The sequence below is a fragment of the Strigops habroptila genome, chromosome 3 (assembly GCF_004027225.2).
Source record: "Strigops habroptila isolate Jane chromosome 3, bStrHab1.2.pri, whole genome shotgun sequence".
Classification (NCBI taxonomy): Eukaryota; Metazoa; Chordata; class Aves; order Psittaciformes; family Psittacidae; genus Strigops; species Strigops habroptila.
Window position 1 is genome coordinate 50,513,246 of NC_044279.2, and position 21,583 is coordinate 50,534,828.

Consider the following 21,583-nt stretch of genomic DNA (forward strand, 5'->3'; position numbering starts at 1 on the left):
AAAAGGTCATTTAGACAACAGAACTGCTCCAAAATGCAGTTTGGGTCTTCTTATTCTCAGACCTTAAAGACTCATACCTATGTAAAACATTTCCCTAGCTAACAAATGTAGAATGATAAGGCTTCTTCCCAACATCAATGTCCGTATCAGTTCACCTAAAAGCACTGCAAACTGCTAAATGTGAACTACACTGCTGAATGACACAATACTTTCAAATTTGCATATACAGTGTCTAGACAGTAAGAAAGCTGAAAATTGCTAACACATGAGTAACAGATATTTCAGCAACCTTCATGTCAAATATTGCTAAATCAATGATGATTTAGGGGAGCTAGACAAGATGACCTCCGGAAATCACTTCCAACCTCAACCATTCTAATATTCTGTGATTTGTGGCAGAAAACTGCATACTTCCCTGTAACTGAAGGTACAGCCTCGCATCTTCTATTTGTTCTCTGAAGTACATATTAGATTTGGCTTTGTTCAAAGATGAAGAGAAATACAATTGTCAAAAATGAAAGGAAATTGAGATAAAAGAAGAATTGAAAGACTTGTCCTGCTATTACATATGGACTTCTTCCAGTACATTTTAATCCTGCTGCTAATACCTGCTTTGGTGAAGACAGCAAACAGGCATTAGTTGAGAGGAACTATGAGAACTGCAGATCAGGCACCAATATAGTTATAGGGTAGAGAGTGAAAGTATCCTTTGGCATTAAAGGAAATTCCTTATGTACCTGGCTCCACACTAAAATGAAAGAGTGTGTGAAGCCTACCTTCATTATATTCTTATAAAATATACTAAAGAAAAATGTGAAATAAAGAACATTATCATATCCGTTGAAAAATCAAGCTCCTGAAATTTAAGAAGCCAACAGATTTACAGGTGCTTGTGTCACTCAAATTCTGTTTTCTTGTGTAGCCAACTTCTGCAACCTCTGAAGCACCGGTTCTGCAGGAAGAAAACATATTATCTGATCACATGATTAAGAACACCCATAATAACGGGCTTAATAATAATAGTGTCTATATTTTAGGCAGCAAACACACTCTTTTAATGTCAGCATAGTGTGGATCAGGAGCCTCAACTTCAATTTGCACACCTCAGGTTGTGAGACATATCCCATGTCGCTTTTTAAAAATGATGAAACTTGTCACAATCATTTGATGTAGTCCAGTTGAATAAGCATTATCACACCACACAAGAAAGCAAACACAAATCTGCCAACATTAAAAAGTACTTAATCTATTCATCTGTTTAATTGAGAAACTAGACAAAACCCAGCTCATATTCTCATGCCTAGTTCACAGGCACACTGTAGACTCTAACCTGTAGCACGGAGACCAGAGCTCGTCTCTTTCCATACAGCTTGCTCAATAGCACTATAGGAAGTGAGCTGTATCAGTCAATTAAGTCCAGTGTTTCCAAGCACATTTCTGTTTAGAAAACTGACTCAAGGCTGATGACATCTTCGCATTGCATTTCCATTCCCACAGTGCTCAGCTACTCTCATGTGAAAACAAGATTTCTCTACCAGCATTCCCAGCAACAAACCTCATGAGTAGGGTGGAGGAGAAACATTATTCTACTACTGCTTCATATGTCATTTTTAGTGCATAGATATCGAAGGATTAGGAATGACAGTTGTAGTTTCCCTGTGCATCATCCACAGATTAGTCAAATCAGAATGTCTTTTTTTTTACTTTATTTTCTCTCTTTATTAGTACTAATGAAAATAAAGATCTTTCAGAAATATCACACATAAACAGAATAAAACATTTTTAAAAAAGCAAATAAGGAATCAGTATTTCAGATTGTATCTTTTCATTTATAAAAGTAAGCTCTGAAGAATAACAGCACTGTGGTATCATGACAGGTCAAGTACTTAATGGTTTTTTTTGTCTCCCTTTAGAAAATGGGAGAAGCGTAACGTGGCTGTTTAAAATTGTATCATCAACCACACTGTGTACTTTCTGCAGTTTTCTGTCTTTCAAGCACACGACACAGCTATAAAATTTACAGTAGAAGCGTGTTGTTTGGTTTTTTGTTTGTTTTAACCCACGAAGCACGTTAGTTATGATTTCAGTCACCCAGAAAACGCGGAAGTTATTTCGCCCGAGCACCGGAACGCATCCCTTTTGTTCCCCGGCCTCACCTGCGCCTGCGGGAGCTCAGCCGTCGCGCCCAGACCTGCGAGGGCACACGCCGAGCTTCCGCACCCCAAGCGAACGGGGACGGCTTGTGCAAACCCCGCCGCCTCTGCATTACGGCAGCGTTTGGGTTTCCCCCTTCCTTTTCTGCGCTGCCCCTCGTACACCACCTCACCGCCACGGGCTGCTCGGGAGCCACACCGCGGGCCCCGCCAGCAGCCTCGCCGAGGGGCTGCGCCGCCGCCTCCCGGGACCCGCGGGCCCGCTACCGCGGCAGCCCCCGCCCGGCTCGGCTCGCTCGACGCTGTGCGGGTGGCTGCGGGGGTGGCACCGTCTGCCCGGCGGGAAGGCGACCGGAGCCCGGCGGTGGCTCACTCGGTGACTCCGTTCCGCGCCGGGCAGGCCGACCCCCCTCCTGGCCTCGGGCAGGCGCCGAGCTCGGGGACTAGGGACCACTGACGCGGCTGACACCGCCGGACAGCCCCTCAGCAGCAGCCGGACAGCCCCTCAGCCACCAAGTCACCCATAGGAGGCGGCTCCAGCTCCACCCCCAGCGGGCTGAAGGAAGCCCGGTACCACCGCCCGGCGCCGGGGGCCGTGGGACCGGGAGCTGCCACCGCCCCCGCCGCACAACACAGCCCACCCAGGGCACGGCGCCCCACTGACCTGGAGAGATGCTTCAGAATCTGCTTCTTGATAATCCCCGCCATGGTGTCTGCCGGCCCGCGCCCCTCACGACGACCAGCCGGGACCGGGGACGCGCCTCATCCCTCCGCCTCCCCCTGCCCGAAGCGGGGAGACCGCCGGGAGCGGAGCGGCTGCCTCCACTCGCCCTCACTCGGCGCCCGCCGCCATCTTGGCTGCAGCATTACCTAGTGACGGGGGGCGGCGGCGGGGCGGTAACGGGGAGGGCCGGAGCCGGAGCCACCTCCCCGCGCGGGGGGCGGCAGCCCCGGACAGGCGGGAGGGAGGCGGGGTAGGGGCGATCACACACACACACCCCGCCCGCTTGCTAACGGATCTGCCGCAGAACCCCTCAATGCCTTCAGCCTCTGCCTGCCCCAGGTCGCACCGGCCGCCCTTTCTCCGCTCTTCGCCAGCGGCTTCTTTCCTCCCTCAGCCTTCCCACCGCCAAAACTCCGACAGCGTCTCTCCGCGTCCCTGCTTGTGGCTCCGTCCCTCTTCCCGCCTGTGGAGCGCGTCCCACGTCGTTTGGTTGTTATTTTTGTTGAAAATCTGTTACAAAGTGCCACTAAAAGGCTTTGTAACAACAAGAACGACAACAAAAAACCTGGTCCTAGTGTGTGGCAAGAGTTCCTTTTGACAAACTGCTTAGTTACCTACGTGCATTAATACTTGGCATTAGTACCTGCACGTCATGCTCTTCGCCGGTGATCTGTGGAGCTCACTCACAGAAGCAATGTTTAAAGTTACTTTAAGTTTTTCAGATAAACTCCATTACTCTAGCTCTGTTGTAAGTTCACCTTGATTAGCCAAGTGAGACAAATATAAAGCCTAGAAGTTATTTTAATTTTGAGATAACATCTTCTCATGCTGTAGCAACATTTTCAAGTCAGTTAAAAAGTAAATGTCTGGTATTAGTTTTGTTCATCCAGTAACCCTCTTCTCTAGGGGTCCCTCATTCAGAAAAGGTATCTTGGAGAATTTCAGTGGTGGGTAATCAAGTATCCTAAAAGTAGATTTAACTGGGGAAAAAAACCAAAAAACCCCACAATTAAAAAAAAAAAAAAAAAAGAAAAAAAAAGAAAAAAAGAAAAAAATAACAACTGTAAAACTAACAAGCTTTTCAGATGTGACCTCTATCTGAAGGATGGTTTGCTGCCTCTATAATATAGCCTGGAGCTGCAAAGGAAAGACATCAGATATTATTTGCTTTGCTTCTCATGTACATAGCAGATTAATAATTTACATGCAATGAAACAGAACCCCAAGGACCTTCAAGTCAGAAATATGAAGCAGTAACAGAAAAAAAATAGGTCAGGAGATGAACGTTTTTGATTGATTTTTCCAGGCATTTAAAAATCAGTCAGTTGTGTAATACTGACCTCATTATATTCTTTAAAGAGATTTGATTTCTAAATCAAACAGATTTAGAAAGTGGGAATGAGCTGTGTATGAAGCTAACATTTTTATTCCTGTTTTAAGTTCAACTTTTCTCAACTAGAAAAAAAATCTACCAGTGTCTTGGAGAAACTATTCAGCATCATGATGTATCAGCTTCTCATCAAAGAAAATACAAGGGGCAAGGAAAGCAGGACCCATGCTGTGTGTTCTCTTTCAAGTGTCCTGCAACTGTAGGTCTGACATAAAAAGGAAAACCCAGAGGCTCTCTACTGACCTCAGAACTGGAAACCAGAAATATGCCTGTCTGGCAGGATTGATCGGAATCGTGACCTCATGTTCTCCTCCATCTCCTGGAGCACACTGAATGGAGGAATGGGGGGAAACGCACAGATCAACACCCCAGGGATTAGAAGGGCATGTCATAAGAAGCCCAGTTTATCCCTTGGTTTGAGCAGAGTATCTGACACTTCTATTTAGAGCCTGGTGCAATTTAATATCAGGATAACCCCAGACTATGTTTATTAAGACTTTGGACTGATTCTCCAAATCACAGCTGCACGTTTGCCAGTAAATGAATTTCTGCTAGCATTTTCATGATAATTAGACCACCACTTTGTGAAGATGGTGCTTGATACAAAGTCCCAAAGACTGACTCCTGCTTTGAAGAGAGAAAGGGAATAGCTTATAAAAAACCTGTGAGACTGTCATCAGCTGTCACCTTAACACGATAACCTTGCTGACTACTTTGCACTTATAAACATTGCTATGTAGGATTCCTTCATCTAGCAACCAAGGCTCTTTGTTCTTGATTTACCAAAATGATGACTCACCCAGCGAGGAGAAACTATGTCACAAGAGAAGAAAAGGGGTGGCTGTAGTGGTAAATCATCACATGGGTCCTTCTGATCTGGGTCCTGCTGATCTGGACCTCAGCCCACCAACTTTCCGTGTTGGCGGTCCCCATGGACCTGCCTGGTGATCCCTGCCTTGTGCTGGCCTTGTTCATCCCACCAGACCTGATCCTGACCCTGACTTGAGGATTGACTTATGTGCTTGACTTCAGACCTGCTTCATTATCACACACTCGCCTGATGACCTGGGCTCTGGGCTGCCCTTCCCATTCCTGCCTGCCTTGCTTCCTGGCTGGGAGTGGTGGGTTAGGCTCTGGCTGGCTACCGCATCCCCCTCAGCTCCTGGCTTCCCCCCTTTATGAAGCAGCTGGCACCAAGAAAGAACCCCACTTCTGAGAGTATCCAGGATACTAAAATGATCTCAATAATAATTTTGGTTTGTATTTAGCACATGTAATTTCTAGGGCCTATTTGTGAACTCTTCCAATTCAATAGAAGACCCAAAACCCCAAGGATGTATAGAGTTTCCCATCAGGCAGTCATCTCATCCATCAGCCTGCCCTCCACCATCTCCTAAACGAGTAAATGTGTGTGGGGTTCAGTGGATGGATGCCAAGCCCAGGGTAACGCCTCCTCTGTGTTAGGGTCAAAGAATGCAGTAACTTCTTCCTCAAGGATAACTTTCTTTGGATAACTTTCAAAGGATAACTTTGCTCTAGACAACCTGCAAATTCTGTCACTGGCACCATTCAGTTATGCTGAAGCTGCACATTGCCACAGAGCAGAGCAAATAAGCAGCTGTGTGCTTTGTATAGGGTGTGCAGATGGAGTTTGACTTTTCATGTGGTCATCTGGATTCCTTAACTGTAAAAACTGGAAAAGAGAGGGGAAAAAAAAACCCCAAACAAAACAACAAGAGCCCAAGTGACTTCAGAAACATGAAGGTCACAGAATTAACAAAAAATATTAATTGTTTTTCCCATTAAATAAAGCAGTAGGAAATATGGAAAAAGAACAGAAAAAATGTGACCCAAGAAGTTCTGATTTAGTTTCGGTGAGTGCTTTGTTTCATACTTGCAGAGTGAGACATCCTGCACGGCCTCACACGGATAATGCAAAGGATAATAGTCTGACTTCAAATACAGCAAACGCACAAGGCTTACATAGTTTTGACAGACCAGCACTCAAAGTTAAAGAGCACAGAATCAATTCTATGTGATATAGATGTTCTATCTGTATCACAAAGCATCAATTCTAAGCTCTGTAAGGGGCAATCTATGAGGTTTGCTACCACGTGGACATTTGAAAGTCCTATTCATGTTTCCTTGCTAGTTATTGACTTTGTTACGTACTCTGTCAATAACAACAGAAAGTATTATCAGAAGTGTCATTGCAATATATGAGTGAATATGTAAACAAACTCACTAAATATGTATGAGTTGCCCTCAGTGAACAATGACAGTAAATATACCAACTGTAGTTCCCAGAGACTTTAAATATTTATGTACATCAACCACTACACGTAAACCTAAGAAGTGAACTGTTAAAAGCCTAGTGCTTGTCCTGTGGGTTCTGAAAAAGAAAAAGAAATTAAAAAAAAAAAGAAAAAAGAAAAAGTAACTCTGAACTGAATAGAAGTCATTGAATGATAACAGATGAAGACTCATAGAGCTGGAGCAAGTATCTGCAAGAGAAAAAGTAATCAATTCTGGCTTTCTTATTTATTTTTACAAGGCAAAAGTTAGCAATAGCTATAATGATTTTTTGTGTCTGAATTATTCTTCTAAGAACTTAATATTAATAATAAAATCATAAAGTAAAAATTGTGTGATTTAAGAGTAATATTTTATATTTCTCCGTAACACTGTGAATATGTAGAGCATTTATCACAATTCTATGGTTTGTGTGCTTTGGGTTTGAATTACAGAACCAAAATTGGCTATTACTATACCTATCAGTGGGTAAAGAAGGAGAACAACCAACACTTTACAGCGTTCTTTAAAACAATTCATAAACTCCTGCACTGGAAAAAGTCTTTTATTAATTCCTGTGACCTCTCCCTCAAGAACCAAAGAATGTATCTGCTAGAGTGGGGACACTGACAAGCACATAAAGAGGATTGGTCTCAAATCAGATTGCAATGTGCCATTGCTGAACATCCTGTCTCATACGAAGACATTTGGTATTTGTTAAGGTTAAAGAGTCATCATATAGAGTAGCAGTTATTTTTAAGTTCTGGTATCTCCCGGAAAGTAAATTACATACAGATACAATTACATCCTGTAATGCACTTTCTGTTTTATTGGATAACAACAAGGATACTAGTGATGGTGAGTTAAAACATATAAATAAAATCATAAATCATAGAATGATCTCTCCCTGGAGAAGGCTCAGTGGGGACCTCATCACAGTATTCCAGTATATACAGAGTGGCTACAAAGCTGATGGAAGCTCTCTCCTCACAAGGAGAAGACAAGGGGCTAGAGGTGCAAGTTGCACAAGGAGAGGTTTCATTTTGATAAAGAACTTTTTTATAGTGAGAACAACCAACCACTGGAACAACCTCCCCAAGAAAGTGGTGGAGCCCCCAACACAGGACTTTTTCATGACAGGGTTGGACAGGGTGCTGCATCATCTCATTTGGGCTCCCTTTCCCACATAAAGCTGGACCAGACAATGTTTTGAGGTCCCTCCCAGCTCGGGCTATTCTATGGTTCTGTGGTTCTATAAAGGTGTATGGTATTTGACACAGACTTCAGTGTGGCGTATTAAAGACACGGACTCAAAGCATTTCTGTGCAGCGAATCACTCTATTGCCTATTGCTCTAGCTTTTATACCATTCTAGCAAAAGCTATTTTTAGCACATCATGATTAGTTTTGTTTTTCCACCTTTTTTATGTTCTCGTGCTTCTGTCCAGCTTGTTCGCTCTGCTTGATCGCGCAATGTACTTTGTTTCTACTTCAACTCTTTCTTCTTCAGCCAAGTGATTTTGGCAAACATGTATGTCTTTGTTCTTTCAGTCTGCATTCTAAATATATCCATCACATATTAAATGGCAACCCGCGACATTTCCCCCTTCTTTACAGAAGCAATGTTGACCATTGTTAAATTCATCATGACCTGATGTTGTACAATGTGTGTCCATTAAATAACATTATAAATCACCCCAAATAATATTGCAAATATTAATAAAGCAAAGCAAAGCCAATAAACACCCACATCCGTAAATTTAAACCGCTAAACCAATTTTTTTGATTAATCCAGGATACATCCTTTTTCAAAGTATCACATATATTCTGTTCCGATAGTTGTTGTAATCTTTGTGACTGACCCTTTAGCTGATCATGTAATGATTTAACATTTGTTTTTAAAGAAACATCAAAAGCTCCATGTAAATGTTTTTTGACCTTCTCCCATGTATGATCTGTGTCATTCCAAGGTAATGATGTTACACAGATGGATTGATATACATGTTCCCAATCACAATGTCATGACAAACGAGTTTTTAATGCTTCTTGTCTACCCCTTAACCAAGTTATTGCTGCTTCTAACGCTTCTAGTCTAACCATAATTTCTTCATCAATTTGTTCTTGCGTCCGAAATTCTTTAGTAACATTTGTCAGAGCCTGACCAACCATACGGGCTGTCTGAACTGATTCTGTCAAAGCACTAATAGCTACAGCTGCATTAACTAAGATTATTACTGCAGAGATAATGGCAAACAATAGCCATCCCAAAAAATGTTTGGCTCTTCTTTTTGTGACTTCTAATACCTCATTTAAAATTCGTGCTAAATGTCCTAAACCATCCTGTCCTTCCTGTTGTGAACTGGCCATCTGTGCCCATGGGGTCCTGTTGGTTTTGCGCAGGGCACCGGACCGTGCACCCCGAAAACCGTTTCCCTGATTTTTCAAGTTTGTTAAAAGATTACCATCTTTGTCAAATTTGGATCGGCACTGATTGCTCCAATGGCAACCTTTTCGGCATCTGGGGCATAACTGGGCAGGAGGCTTAGGAGGTACCTTCTTGTTGGAAGGACAATCTTTCTTTACATGCCCTTCTTGACCACAATTAAAACACTTGAGTGCAGCCTGTGCCATGGTCAACTGCTGTGCTAGGGCTATGGCTAACATCTCCGCTTTATGTTGTTCAGTGCCAATATGTTGACATGCTTTACTATAATCATTCAGATTAGATGTACGGTTACGAATAGGGTCTAATGCCTTTTTACAATCAGCATTTGCATTCTCAACCGCCAACTGCATCAACAATAATTCCGTGGCCACAGGCAATTCGATTTGGCGAGAAATAGCTGTTTGTAAGTGTTATAAATGATATATACAGTTCTTGTGCACCCTGCCGAATGCTAGCAAAAGAAAGCTCAGTACGTTGAGCATCCAGTACCCTTTTTAAAGCTCTTAAAGCCAAAGTGGCCATTTGCTGCGACAACTCTCTTTGTAAAGTAGCTTGAGCTTGTGGAGTGGAAAATGGCCCCTCCACCACAAGTTGGTCCAAAGACCCATAAGGCAGAGCAGCAGACACATTATCAATAGATTATGCCACACATAAATCCTTAAACTCTGTCAACCATATAGAATATTGACCTGCAGTTAACATCAACTTAAAAACCAAACACCAATCAGCAGGAACCATTACATACGAATCAGCCAATGCTTCAATAAGGTTAATGGCAAAAGAAGCTTGCAAACCATTTTCCCGAACTGAGTTACGTAATTCTTTTACAACCTCATATGGATGGGATTCATGTCTAGGCAGCTCCTGCAGTCTAAAAATAACTGGCATTGCCTGTAGTAAAGACAGATCCTCTGTGCAAAGGGCTTCCCGTCTTGAAATATCCCACTGATTCCTTATATTCACTGTCAATTTATCAGATGCTGTAGGTGCCTTTCCTGAAGGGGCATATGGCAGTGGTCTCACTGCTTCACTCAGCGAAGGTGCCTTTCGACACGCTTGTTGCAAAATCTGACCAGCCGTTGGTGCTGTAGCCACCAACGCTTTTACCGGAGTTAAAGGGGGATATGAATCAGATTCCATTTCAGGATCCATACAACCCAGATCAAATGGATCATCCGGGTCCCTATTCGCAACAATAGGCGCTGACAACTGAGGCATTGTTGGATCAGAAGTGTCATGAGATTGTTTACGGTCCACTGGAGCAACAGTATGATCCATTAAATCTTCCTCTTCTGGGACTGGATCCACAGGCTCATACAGAGGGTCATCTGGCACCTTTTCATTGTCCTCAAAAATGGACCCAGAAAGACCATGTAGCATGTGTAAAACAGAGTATAAAACTCACCATGTAACAATCAAATCCGGTGATACAGCATGACTTAAAAGCTGCTTGGTTTGAAGACATTCTCCTACTTTTTGCCAATCTGACAGTTCATAGGTGCCCGTCTCAGGATACCAAGGGCAGTTATTACGAATCCATATCAAAAGATGAACTACTTTGACTGTAGAACCCTTAAAACCTTGCTCCTTTAAAATGCAAACAAGCATTTCTTTATGGAGCTGTTGTGAACGTGTCACGTTTTGCCCCCTCCTGATTCTACCCCAGCCGTATCCCGTGCTAACCTTTTTTCCAGCGACGGGATGCTGCGCAGTATCTTATCATCTCATGCAGCTCACTGGGGGTACGCCACTGGTCATTGATGAGCTACTCTTCACGTCCCCGTTCAGGCGTCATTTGTGGCGTATTAAGGACACAGACTCAAAGCATTTCTCTGCAGCGAATGACTTTATTGCCTATTGCTCTAGCTTTTATACCATTCTAGCAAAAGCTATCTTTAGCACATCATGATTAGTTTTGTTTTTCCACATTCTCCGTCGTTTCACAATCAGTGCCAGAATAACCAGTTCCTTATCTTTATGTTCTCGTGCTTCTGTCCAGGTTGTTCACTCTGCTTGATCGCGCAATGTACTTTGTTTCTACTTCAACTCTTTCTTCTTCAGCCAAGTGATTCTGACAGACATGTATGTCTTTATTCTTTCGGTCCGCATTCTAAATACATCCATCACATATTAAACGGCAACCCGCAACACTTCAGTGTAACAAAACCTGCTCAGTACCAGTGAATACCCTGAGCACTGGGGTTTATGCTAGTTATGATCAGAGTGTTAATTACAGCACGGTTAGAATAACGGTAAAATGACGATGATGGAATTTAAAGATCCTTCTCCATTTTCCTTCGGTAACATCCCCGCACACTCTGCTCCCGCATTCCGTGGTTCACTCCTCCCCGCGGCGCTGTGTTCCCGTACCCCCGAACCGCCAGAAACACCCGCGGGCAAGGATCTCCCTCAGCAGCGGGGTCTGTGACCTGACACACCGCGGGGAAGGACTCGTCTCCTCTCCCGTTCCCTTCCCCCGCCGCGGGCTCTCGCGTTACCGGCCCCACGCCCGCGTGGCAGAGCGGAGCCGCTCGTTCCCGCGGGGCGGGGCGCGGCGCTGCCAGGCCTGGGCCCGCGGGAAGCGGCACCGCAGCGGCGGTTGACACGGTACCTCCGTGTCGCCTCCTCCGCCCGGCTCTTTGGCGAGCGCTTCCGGGTCACGCCCGACCAATAGCCTCGGCGGCTTCCTGAGCGTCACCGGCAGTACGTGCGTGGCGCACGTCAGGCGGCGGAGGCGGGCGCGCAGACGGAAGCGGTGTTCCACGGCACTCCCGCATCCCGTCAGCCCGCGCTGCCCCTGCACTCTATGGTAACCATAGAGACCCACGGCGGTGGCGGATCAATACTGGGACGGCGGCGGCCGTGGCGCCGTGGGGAACATGGCGACGCTGGTGCTGGATAACGGCGCCTACAACGCCAAGATCGGCTACAGCCACGCGAACGTCAGGTGAGCGCCCGGCACGGGGCGGGGCGGGGCGGGCGGGCGTCCCCTTAGCGCTGCGCCGCCCCCCGCCTCGCTGCCGCTCCCCGCCGCCGCCCTGCAACCGCAGCCCCGCAACCGCAGCCCCGCACCGGCCCGCGGGCCGCCAGCGCGCCTGCGCCCGCCGCGGACAGCCCCGGCCTGGCCCCGCCCCTGCGGCGCGTGCCGGCCTGTCCCCCGCGGGGCCGCGGCACCGTCCACCAGCGCGGGAGGGGCGGGTCGGTGCGCGGCGGGAGCGCGGAGCGGCCCCCGGCGGTGGTTGGGTCGTGTTGGGTGGGGGGAGCCTCACCTGCGCCTGATGTGTCAGAAATAACGGGTTTTCCCTCCTGACTGGCTCCGTTAAATGGGTTAAACCCAGAACACGTGCCCAAAATACTGTTAAAGGTATGCTGCGTATGAAAGTAATGTAAGGACGGTGAATGTGTCTCGTATCGTGATGAATAGGAAACTTCCCAATCTTTTCCAGCGTTATTCCCAACTGTCAGTTCAGATCAAAGACTGCACGCCTGAAAACCTTTACGGCAAATCAACTGGATGAAATTAAAGACCCCTCTGGGCTTTTTTATATTCTGCCCTTTCAGAAAGTAAGTAAGAGATCCTGAGTTTCATGTTATAGCCAGATGTAAATTGTTTTAAGGAATAGTTTTTATACAGGATGCCCCAACTGCAGGGTTACGTGTTGTATCGTACAAGAATTATATTCAGCAGTGTGGAGTTTTAAAATCATGAAATCAGACAGGTTGGAAAAGGCTCTTAAGATCAAGTCTAACCATTACGCCACAACTGCCAAGTCCACCACTAAACCATGTCCCTAAGCCACCACACCTACACGTATTTTAAATACCCTCAGGGCCAGTGATTCCACCACTTCCATGGGCAGCCTGTTCCAATACTTGATGACGCTTTTGCTGAAGAAATGTTTCCTAATATCCAATGAAACCTGCCCTGGTGCAACTTGAGGACATTTCGTCTTGTCCTATCACTTGTTACTTGGGAGAACAACACCCACTTTGGTGCAACCTCCTTTCAGGTAGTTGTAGAGAGCTATAAGGTCCTGCCTCAGCCTTCTCTTCTCCAGACTGAACAACGCCAGTTCCATCAGCTGCTCCTCATCAGACTTGTGGCTCCAGACCCTTCACCAGCTTCATTGCCCTTCTCTGGACCCCCTCCAGAACCTCAATGTCTCTGTTGCAGTGGGGGGCCCAGAGCTGAACACAGTGTTCAAGGTGTGGCCTCACCAGTGCTGAGCACAGGGGGATGGATGATCACTGCCCTTGCCCTGCTGGCCACACTGGTGCTGATACAGGCCAGGCTGCCATTAGCCTTCTTGCTGCTTGGGCACAAGCTGACTCATGTTCAGCTCCGTCAATGAGCACCCCCAGGTCCTTTTGCATGAGCAGTTTTCCAGCCACTCTTCCCCAAGCCTGTAGCATTGCAGGGGGTTGTTGTGGCCCAAGTGCAGGACCCGGCAATTTGCCTTGTTGAACCTCACACCATTGGCCACAGCCCATCGATCCAGCCTATCCAGATCCCTCTGCAGAGCCTGTCTATCCTTGAGCAGGTCAACACTCACAGCCAACTTGATGTCGTCTGCAAATTTAGTGAGAGTGCACTCGATCCCCTCATCCAGATCATCAATGAAGATATTAAACAAAATTGGCCCCAATTCTGAGTCCAGGGGAACACCACCTGTGACAAGCTGCCAACTGGATTTAACTCCATTCACCACCATTCTTTGGGCACAGACATCCAGCCAGTTTTTGACCCAGCAAAGATTATACCTGTCCAGGCCAGTTTCTCCAGCAGAATGCTGTGGGAAACAGTGTCAAAGGCTTTAGGCTAGGTAGACAGCATCCACAGCCTTTTCCTCATCCACTAAGTGGGTCACCTGGTCGTAAGAGATGAAGTTAGTCAAGCAGGACCTGCCTTTCATAAACCTATGGTGACTGGCCTGATCACTTAGTTGTTGTGATGTGTGATGGCACTCCAGATGATCTGCTCCATAACCTTTCCCAGCACCAAGGTCAGACTGGCTTCTGCCAAGGAGAATAATGTATACAGGAAACACAATTTACATTGGTTTTGTAGTGTAGTAATGGACGTATTGATGGGGAATATTTGTAACATTCTTTTATCCTATGTAACATTTACTCTTTAGCATAGAAATGTGAATTCAGATATGTTTACTCTCAAATTTCTTTGCGTTACCAGTCTGGAATTATTTCTAGCATATTTTTTTAAGTATGATTTTATTTTCTAAATAGCAAAATTTTTTTTTCTAAATTCCTACAGGGTTACTTGGTGAACTGGGATGTCCAGAGACAGGTTTGGGATTATCTTTTTGGAAAAGAAATGTACCAAGTAAGAGCCTTTTTTAATTATAGATTTTGTGTAGCCTTAATACTGTCTAATGGAATTAACGTAGGTACATCAAGTTTTAAACAGAACACATTAAGTAACCATCTTTAGCTAGCCATTTTCTACGTATGAGTAAGTTGAATGTATAAAATATAAATATCTGATGCTTAATTTTTCTTATCACGTGAACTGGATTTAACACAAGAAGTACAGTAAGGCTTCCCTTTTATTTTTTTCTTTAAAAAAAAAGATACATACTCTGAAAGTTTTAGTTTTTGCAACACCTAGGAGGCAGAATGGTACTGAAAATGGAAGTAATGCCTCAAAATACCTTAGTCTCCATACATAAACATATGCAGTGCTGGTTTTTGATACTTAGCTTCGATTTTAGTTTTGGAACTAGATTCAGTTTAGTCATGGTTTCAAAGAGAATTTGGTTTAATTCTTCTTCATGAGTGAGGAGTAGAGAGAGGTACAGCTGGTGATACGTTTAGGGTCTTACTTCAGTCATACCCAGTTATAATCGAAGTAACCCTGTGAAGTCCTCTCTAAAGGAGTTTGAGATATCTATGGAAATTCCAGGATCTTTGGCTGGCCTCATTAGAGGTCACTGGAAGTTTTATTATTGATTCTACTTTACGCAGGACTTCATCTTTGGTTATTAGGTAAATAATTTTGTGATGCAAGCACTGAGCTATTGAAGAGACTTATCTTTCTGTAGCTGACAGGATTAGCGTAAAGTATTTTACATTAGTAATGTAGTTTTCCTTTATGAGTATCTCTTTAAAATGTTGGGTTACAATTTGTAAAGGATGGTAACAGGAGCAGATGCATGCAAGTGTTCCTTTCTATTACATTCTTACCCATTAATTTGATAAAGTGTTATCGCTGCTCATGAAGTCTTTAAAAAACCTAAAACTTTCTAAGCCTAGCTTCTACAAACAGATACAGCAAGTGGGAATCGTGTCTTCAAATTTACTTGGTCTTCATCTGCTGCAAAATACGGTAACAGAGAATTAATTTTAAGTTTTGTGTAATGACCATGTTAATGTATTTTTTCATAGGTGGACTTTGTAGATACCAATATTATTATTACTGAGCCTTATTTTAACTTCACTTCAATACAAGAATCCATGAATGAAATTCTATTTGAAGAATATCAGTTTCAAGCAGTTCTTAGAGTAAATGGTGAGTCTGCCTCCTTCTAGTTTGTATTTATACATTTTGAAGGTTAACCAACCTTATGAATAAACGCATGAATAATCATGTATGCATATGCACACACATGTGTATATATAAAGGTAGTAAAGAAATCACTTCATGTCCTTTCTGGCTTTTGAGTAATATGCTCCTAATATGTACTCCGACTGGATTAAACAATTTTTTATTTTTTTTTTGTTAGAAATTCCAGCTATACTCTTATACTACTTTCTAAGGGTGTCATGGTATATAATTGAAGAAAATTTGAGGAGAGTCAGGATGATAGAGATAAGAGATGAATTTTGAAACAGGATAGCCTTTGAGAAAGGCTACCAAAAATTTCCATGAAGTCTTAGATAACTTTCCATCCTTTTTTTTTTTTTGGGGGGGGGAGGGGAAGTAGAAGGGGGAGTAGGGTGGCTTTTTGTTTGTATTAGCAAATAAAATGCAGTATTACAATCACGAAATGTATTGTATCTTTCAGGCAATGTCTAAATAACATGACGGTCCTTCTGAAAGATAGCTGGACATAGGGTACTCCTTTAGATAGCTTTGATAAATTGTGGTGTGATCAGTCTGCTTGGACCTTAGGAAACTGAACATGGGCTGGAATTATTGAAATAGAATAAATGGGGGCATATATGATACTTAATTTTATCTGTTGTCAAAATTAATTCATGTGTTGGCTGTAGTATTATCTATTGAAATCTTGGAAGTCTGTCAAAGGCATTTAAAATATGAAGCAAGTACATTTCCATATCAATGTAAGTTCTAAAAGTGTATATTCATATAAAAATTCAGTGAATTTTTCTGTATTTCAGCTGGAGCTCTTAGTGCGCACAGGTATTTCCGAGATAATCCATCTGAGCTGTGTTGTATCATTGTGGATAGTGGATACTCTTTTACACACATCGTACCTTATTGCAGAAGTAAAAAGAAAAAAGAGGCAATCATCAGGTAAGCTGCAGTATATATTTTCTAGAAGAATTGTTTGCTACGCCTGAAGTTAATAATGACAGAATTCCTTGTGTTACTCCTTTTCTGTAGGATTAATGTTGGAGGAAAACTCTTAACCAACCATCTCAAGGAGATAATCTCTTACAGGTAAAGCATGCTGATCGTCATCTTGAGACCTGGTATGAAATGAGCTAGAAGTGTGTGGGGATATTCTTACTGGTTCTGTGTATTTTAGATTAAATGCTGTTTAAAGGAGAAGGGAATTTTTGCCTGTTATAATCTGCTAGCTGCCATCTTGAGCTTAAGATCAAGATGTATGAAGATGAGCTTAAACTGTTTGAAGAATTAGGCTATTCGTTTTTAAAGTGCCAGCACTTTTGAAGTTGCTGAGGTTACCTGTGTGTTCACAATTATACACAACCTTTAATATTTTCTGAGATGTCTCAGTAGATCATCAGTCAGTTTGCTAACTGATTCTATCAGTACCACAAATAAAATTCAATAGGACCAACTATTCATTAGGATCCTTTAGCTTGGAACTTTGTCTAGGTAAAGGTCTTTGCTAGTAGAGCTAGTTGCAGGATTGTGGCTATACTTGTTATGAAGACATTGCACAAATGCCGGTAGATGTTTGTTTTTACTGAATTGTGAAGTAGGAAAGTATTAAACTCCAGCAGGCCAGGAATGCTTTTCTAACTTGAATATAGGTTTTAGATATTGAGACAGTTGCTTTCTGTGGTTTGAAAACTATGGTTGCTCATCTCCAGTGGAAAACTGGACAGGTAATGCTAAGACTTAATTATTCTCTAACTTCTGTGGTTTTGGTTTTTGTTTTTACAGGCAGCTACATGTTATGGATGAAACACATGTAATTAATCAAGTGAAAGAAGATGTATGTTATGTTTCTCAAGACTTTTACAAGGACATGGACATTGCCAAGTATGTATACAATTGTATGTATGTACAAATGGATTATTCAGAAGTACCAACTTTTAGAATCAAATAAAGCTATACTCTTAATCAGAAAGTTTTCCAGTAAAGTTAAAGGAAGTCTTGTCAGTATAAAATAGTTGGGATTTAGAACTTGGTCTTTATTCTGTTGTATTTTACATTTTTCTCTTTCAGATTGAAAGGAGAGGAAAATACTGTAATGGTAGATTATGTTTTGCCAGACTTCAGCACAATCAAAAAAGGATTTTGTAAGGTAATGATAGTGTGGCTTTTGAAGTATTTTCCCCTGCACTAGTCTAGCAGAGAGGTTAAAAAGACTTAATTTTTTCTAATGCTGTATTGTAACTTGTAACTTAATCAGTAAAGATTTCTTTAGGAAGCTGAGATGAAAATTAAATACTATTTTTTCAGTATAGCATTTTATCTTTATTATTTAATAATTATTTCTATGCTTGTGCTCTGTCATACAACCCATCCATAACATTATTGGTTTGGGGTTTTTTTTAAGTTAAGTTGGAAAATGTTTTCTCTGCTTTGATACTTTTTTGTAAGTCTCTCTGAATTTCACGTAAATACCCTAATAAGTAGAAGATGAAAGTCATGTTATCGAAGAGCCTGAAAAGTCTTAATACCAGTGAAGACAGTTCAACAATTTTATCTCGCTTACCAAGTTGGCCGTAGTTTCCAAAGCAGTCCCAATATTGCAGTCTTGTGCATACCTATTTTATTCTGCTTCAGGCAAAACTGTAGTTGATTAGAGCAAAGTCACTGCAGATTTAATGCCAGAGTATGCGTTATTCTTAAGATTAGTTGATAATACAACTTAACATAGAATATACTGCCCACCTCTACAGTACATGAAAAAGATTAGCTGAATACTCTAGGATGTGGCTTCTTTTCTTAAGCAGTGGCTACTATTCATGTCTTTAATTTAGCCAAGGGAAGAGATGGTGTTAAGTGGAAAATACAAGACTGGTGAACAAATTCTTCGTCTAACAAATGAAAGATTTGCAGTTCCAGAAATACTCTTCCATCCTTCAGATATTGGTATTCAAGAGATGGGAATTCCTGAAGCCATTGTCTATTCTATTCAGAATTTACCTGAAGGTATAATCTTAAAAAGTATTTTGAAAAAATTGCGTGTGGTTTGGTGGTTTTTTTAGGTTTGGGGTTGTTTTTTTAAGCATCCAAAGTGTTTTAAGAAGCTGGTACTGTCAATATGCCACTTACTAAGTTATGAACTGTTCTGTCTTCTGGTGTGTGTCATATACTCTACAAGAGTCTCTGTTAGGGAAACACAGTTTTTTGGTGATTCATGGATTGATTTCTACTTTCAGTTAATCACTGTAGACTTAATTCTTCTTAACATCCTTTTCTAATGTGACCTATCTGTCTTTGACACCAATGATGGAATATACTCAAAATTAGCTTTAGTTGTGTTTTAAAATATCTTTCTACACAGGAAGAAAAATCAAGCTGATGAAAAAAATGAAACTGACCAAACTCAGTAATTTAAGCACCAAACTATAAATCCTTTCTGACTGCTGTTTGTCAGAAGTAATACTAAAGCTTTCATTTTATAGATGATGTACATGTAATTAAAGTTACTGCTACAAAGACGACTTCCATAGGTTCTATGATGCCACATATTTATGGTGGCATTGAGGCTATTATTTTGTACTCCTAAGAAAATTGTATAATTTAAAATCCCTTTTGAAAGGGGAATTGTGTTGGCAGACATGAAATTTAATAGATCATATAAGAAAACAGTAGTTATCCAAGTCAGATTCTAAAAAGCACAAAGAACGGAGAGATTTATCACTTTCATGTGTTTCTCAATAAAAGTACTTAACTGATATGATCATTAGATGATCATAAAATTCTTCTGTGCATATTTTTTTTACTTTTGTTCCAATTCATAACAAAATTGGGGAAAAAACTTGAATCTTTAAGTACATATTCAGTCTCTAACTACAGATTTACTTCCTTTACAGAAATGCAGCCTCATTTCTTCAAGAACGTAGTCCTGACTGGGGGAAACACCCTTTTTCCAGGCTTCAGAGATCGGGTTTATTCTGAAGTTCGATGTCTCACTCCAACTGATTATGATGTTTCCGTTGTTCTTCCTGAGAAGTAAGTTCTACGCTTTACAGAACAAGCTTTGTTTTTCTAGCAGCACAAACTATAAAGTAGGATTTCTTTTGCTGGTTCAACCTAAAACAGAGGAAGTTCAGGTTAGATATAAGGAAGAAGTTCTTTACTGTGAGGGTAGTGAGGCACTGGAACAGTTGCCCAAAGAAGTCGTAAATGCTCCATCCCTGGCAGTGTTCAAGGCCAGGTTGGACAGAACCTTGGGTGACATGGTCTAGGGTGAGGCATTCCTCCCCACGGTGGGGGGATTAGAACTAGATGATCTTAAGGTCCTTTCCAACCCTAACTATTCTATGATTACAAAGATACAGGGGTTAATTTAAAAAGTGAACCAGAATTGTGCAATAAGAATGTTTTAAATCAGTGTATTTTCAGGCAAACCAGGTAAATTAGAGACCACCTGTTTACCCTGTACTTTAGGTAATAAAGTTAAGCATGTAAGTGTTTTCAGGATCAGTCTTGGTATTGTAAACAGATAAATGAGACTGTATTGTCACTACGTGGATACATAAGTATGCAAGATAAGAATTTAGTCTTTCACTTGGAAGATTTTGCAGCCTATGAATGCTGCCATGTCATTATTAATGTAGCCACTTCAGGGATTTGGAAGGGGTAACATCTTTGCAGATTGAGAGTACACAGTTGAGACAAAACAGGCATATCTTGAAAGAAGAAAAAAATAATTACTGTTTAAAAAGTATTATTGAAGCATACTTTTAAATATTATGAAGAATCATTATCTGTGCAAAGTAAATACAAACAACATCTTCCTGTCCTGCCCTCTTCACACCTGCGTCCAAAAAGGGACTTGCTATTTATAAAACACACATTCAGTCATCCCTGCTATAATTTCCAGGTTTGTGTCAGAGCTTGTCTGGAGTTGGATGGTTTGATTTAGCAATCAAAAATATATTTTTAAATAGGATAAATAAAAGTCTTGGAAATCATCACTGCATGCTTCTATTTGAAATGTACTTATAGATGAGTAACAGTAACTCTGTTCATTTTTCAGCCCTATTACTTACTCCTGGGAAGGTGGGAAGCTCATTTCTGAAAATGATGATTTCGAAGACATGGTAGTAACTAGAGAAGATTATGAAGAACATGGACACAATATCTGTGAAGAGAAGTTTGACATATAGGCAGTATAGTTGGATACATTGTTATTCCATTGTTTCAGTCAGAATGGAATTTGAAGTACAACCTGTTTCCTGTCAGTTAGGATTGTGTTTTAGCTTTCCTGTGTTTAAGTGGGTTGGGAAAAATAATTTTCAGAGTTTAAAAATAAATTTTACAAGGCTAATACTATGAAGTAACATGTTCATTGTCATTTCACTGTGTTCTCATCTTTTACTGATAGCTTCACTGTATTCTTATTGCAGAAAACCTCAATGCATGAGGCAATAAAAGTACTGAATGCTTGTGCTGGTGTGGCATTAATACACAGTGAGAAGAAATTGAGTTGTTTGGGGGTTTGTTTTTTGTTTGGGGATTTTTTTTTGTTCTCAAATGACTGTTATTCCAACTCCTGTATGCAGTTAAAGGGACATTAAATACATCTCAAAAGGTCTCTTCTGAGATTGCCTATCCTGAAAAGGATGTGATGGTTGGAGGCCGTCTTGGGCAAAGCGATCCCAAAATGATAGAATTCTCAATCTTTGGAGAGGTCGGGAAGAAGGTCAGCGAAACCTCCGCCTTAGACTCCTAGATGGCTGACTGTGGCCTGTTTAGGATGCTGCTTGGCAGAATTCCTTGGGACAAAGGGTCCAGGAAGGCTGGATACTTTTCAAGAATGACATGCTTAAGGTGCATGAGCAGGCGCTCCCCATGTGCCGAAAATCAAACTGGCAGTGAAGAGACCAGCCTGGATGAATAGGGAGATAGTGCTTGAACTTAGTGAAAAAAAGGAGAATTTATCACCTGTGGGAGAAGGGACTGTCATCCCATGAAAATATAAGAATGTTGTTAAGTTATGTAGAAAG

At 42.0% G+C, this 21,583-nt stretch overlaps 2 protein-coding genes across 3 annotated transcripts in view; one reads left to right on the top strand and one right to left on the bottom strand.

Moving 5' to 3' along the window:
- UHRF1BP1L (UHRF1 binding protein 1 like) overlaps nt 1-3,043 on the bottom strand; it is a 55,437-nt gene extending 52,394 nt beyond the window's left edge. The window contains exon 1 of one of the 2 annotated variants that reach the window (XM_030478595.1): nt 2,818-3,043. In XM_030478595.1, coding sequence (XP_030334455.1) covers nt 2,818-2,861 — 44 coding nt within the window. In that variant the 5' untranslated portion in view covers nt 2,862-3,043. The remainder of the gene's footprint in view (nt 1-2,817) is intronic. The other variant, XM_030478596.1, reaches the window with a different exon arrangement.
- Nucleotides 3,044-10,834: 7,791 nt separating this feature from the next.
- Nucleotides 10,835-21,025, top strand: ACTR6 (actin related protein 6). Its single transcript, XM_030478603.1, has 11 exons — nt 10,835-11,951; nt 12,451-12,568; nt 14,277-14,345; nt 15,407-15,530; nt 16,364-16,499; nt 16,590-16,646; nt 17,340-17,438; nt 17,625-17,703; nt 18,386-18,557; nt 19,445-19,583; nt 20,614-21,025. Exons 1-11 carry the CDS (start codon nt 11,884-11,886, stop codon nt 20,741-20,743), a joined length of 1,191 nt encoding a protein of 396 aa, XP_030334463.1. The 5' UTR covers nt 10,835-11,883; the 3' UTR covers nt 20,744-21,025.
- Nucleotides 21,026-21,583: the final 558 nt, after the last annotated feature.

What these genes read in the sequence shown, in the direction of transcription:
- ACTR6 (XM_030478603.1), top strand. Translation starts at nt 11,884, where the DNA reads ATGGCGACGCTGGTGCTGGATAACGGCGCCTACAACGCCAAGATCGGC. An exon ending in ATATTCTGCCCTTTCAGAAA is followed by an intron (nt 12,569 to 14,276) that starts GTAAGTAAGAGA and finishes AAATTCCTACAG; the next exon opens with GGTTACTTGGTGAACTGGGA. An exon ending in AAGGACATGGACATTGCCAA is followed by an intron (nt 17,439 to 17,624) that starts GTATGTATACAA and finishes TTTCTCTTTCAG; the next exon opens with ATTGAAAGGAGAGGAAAATA.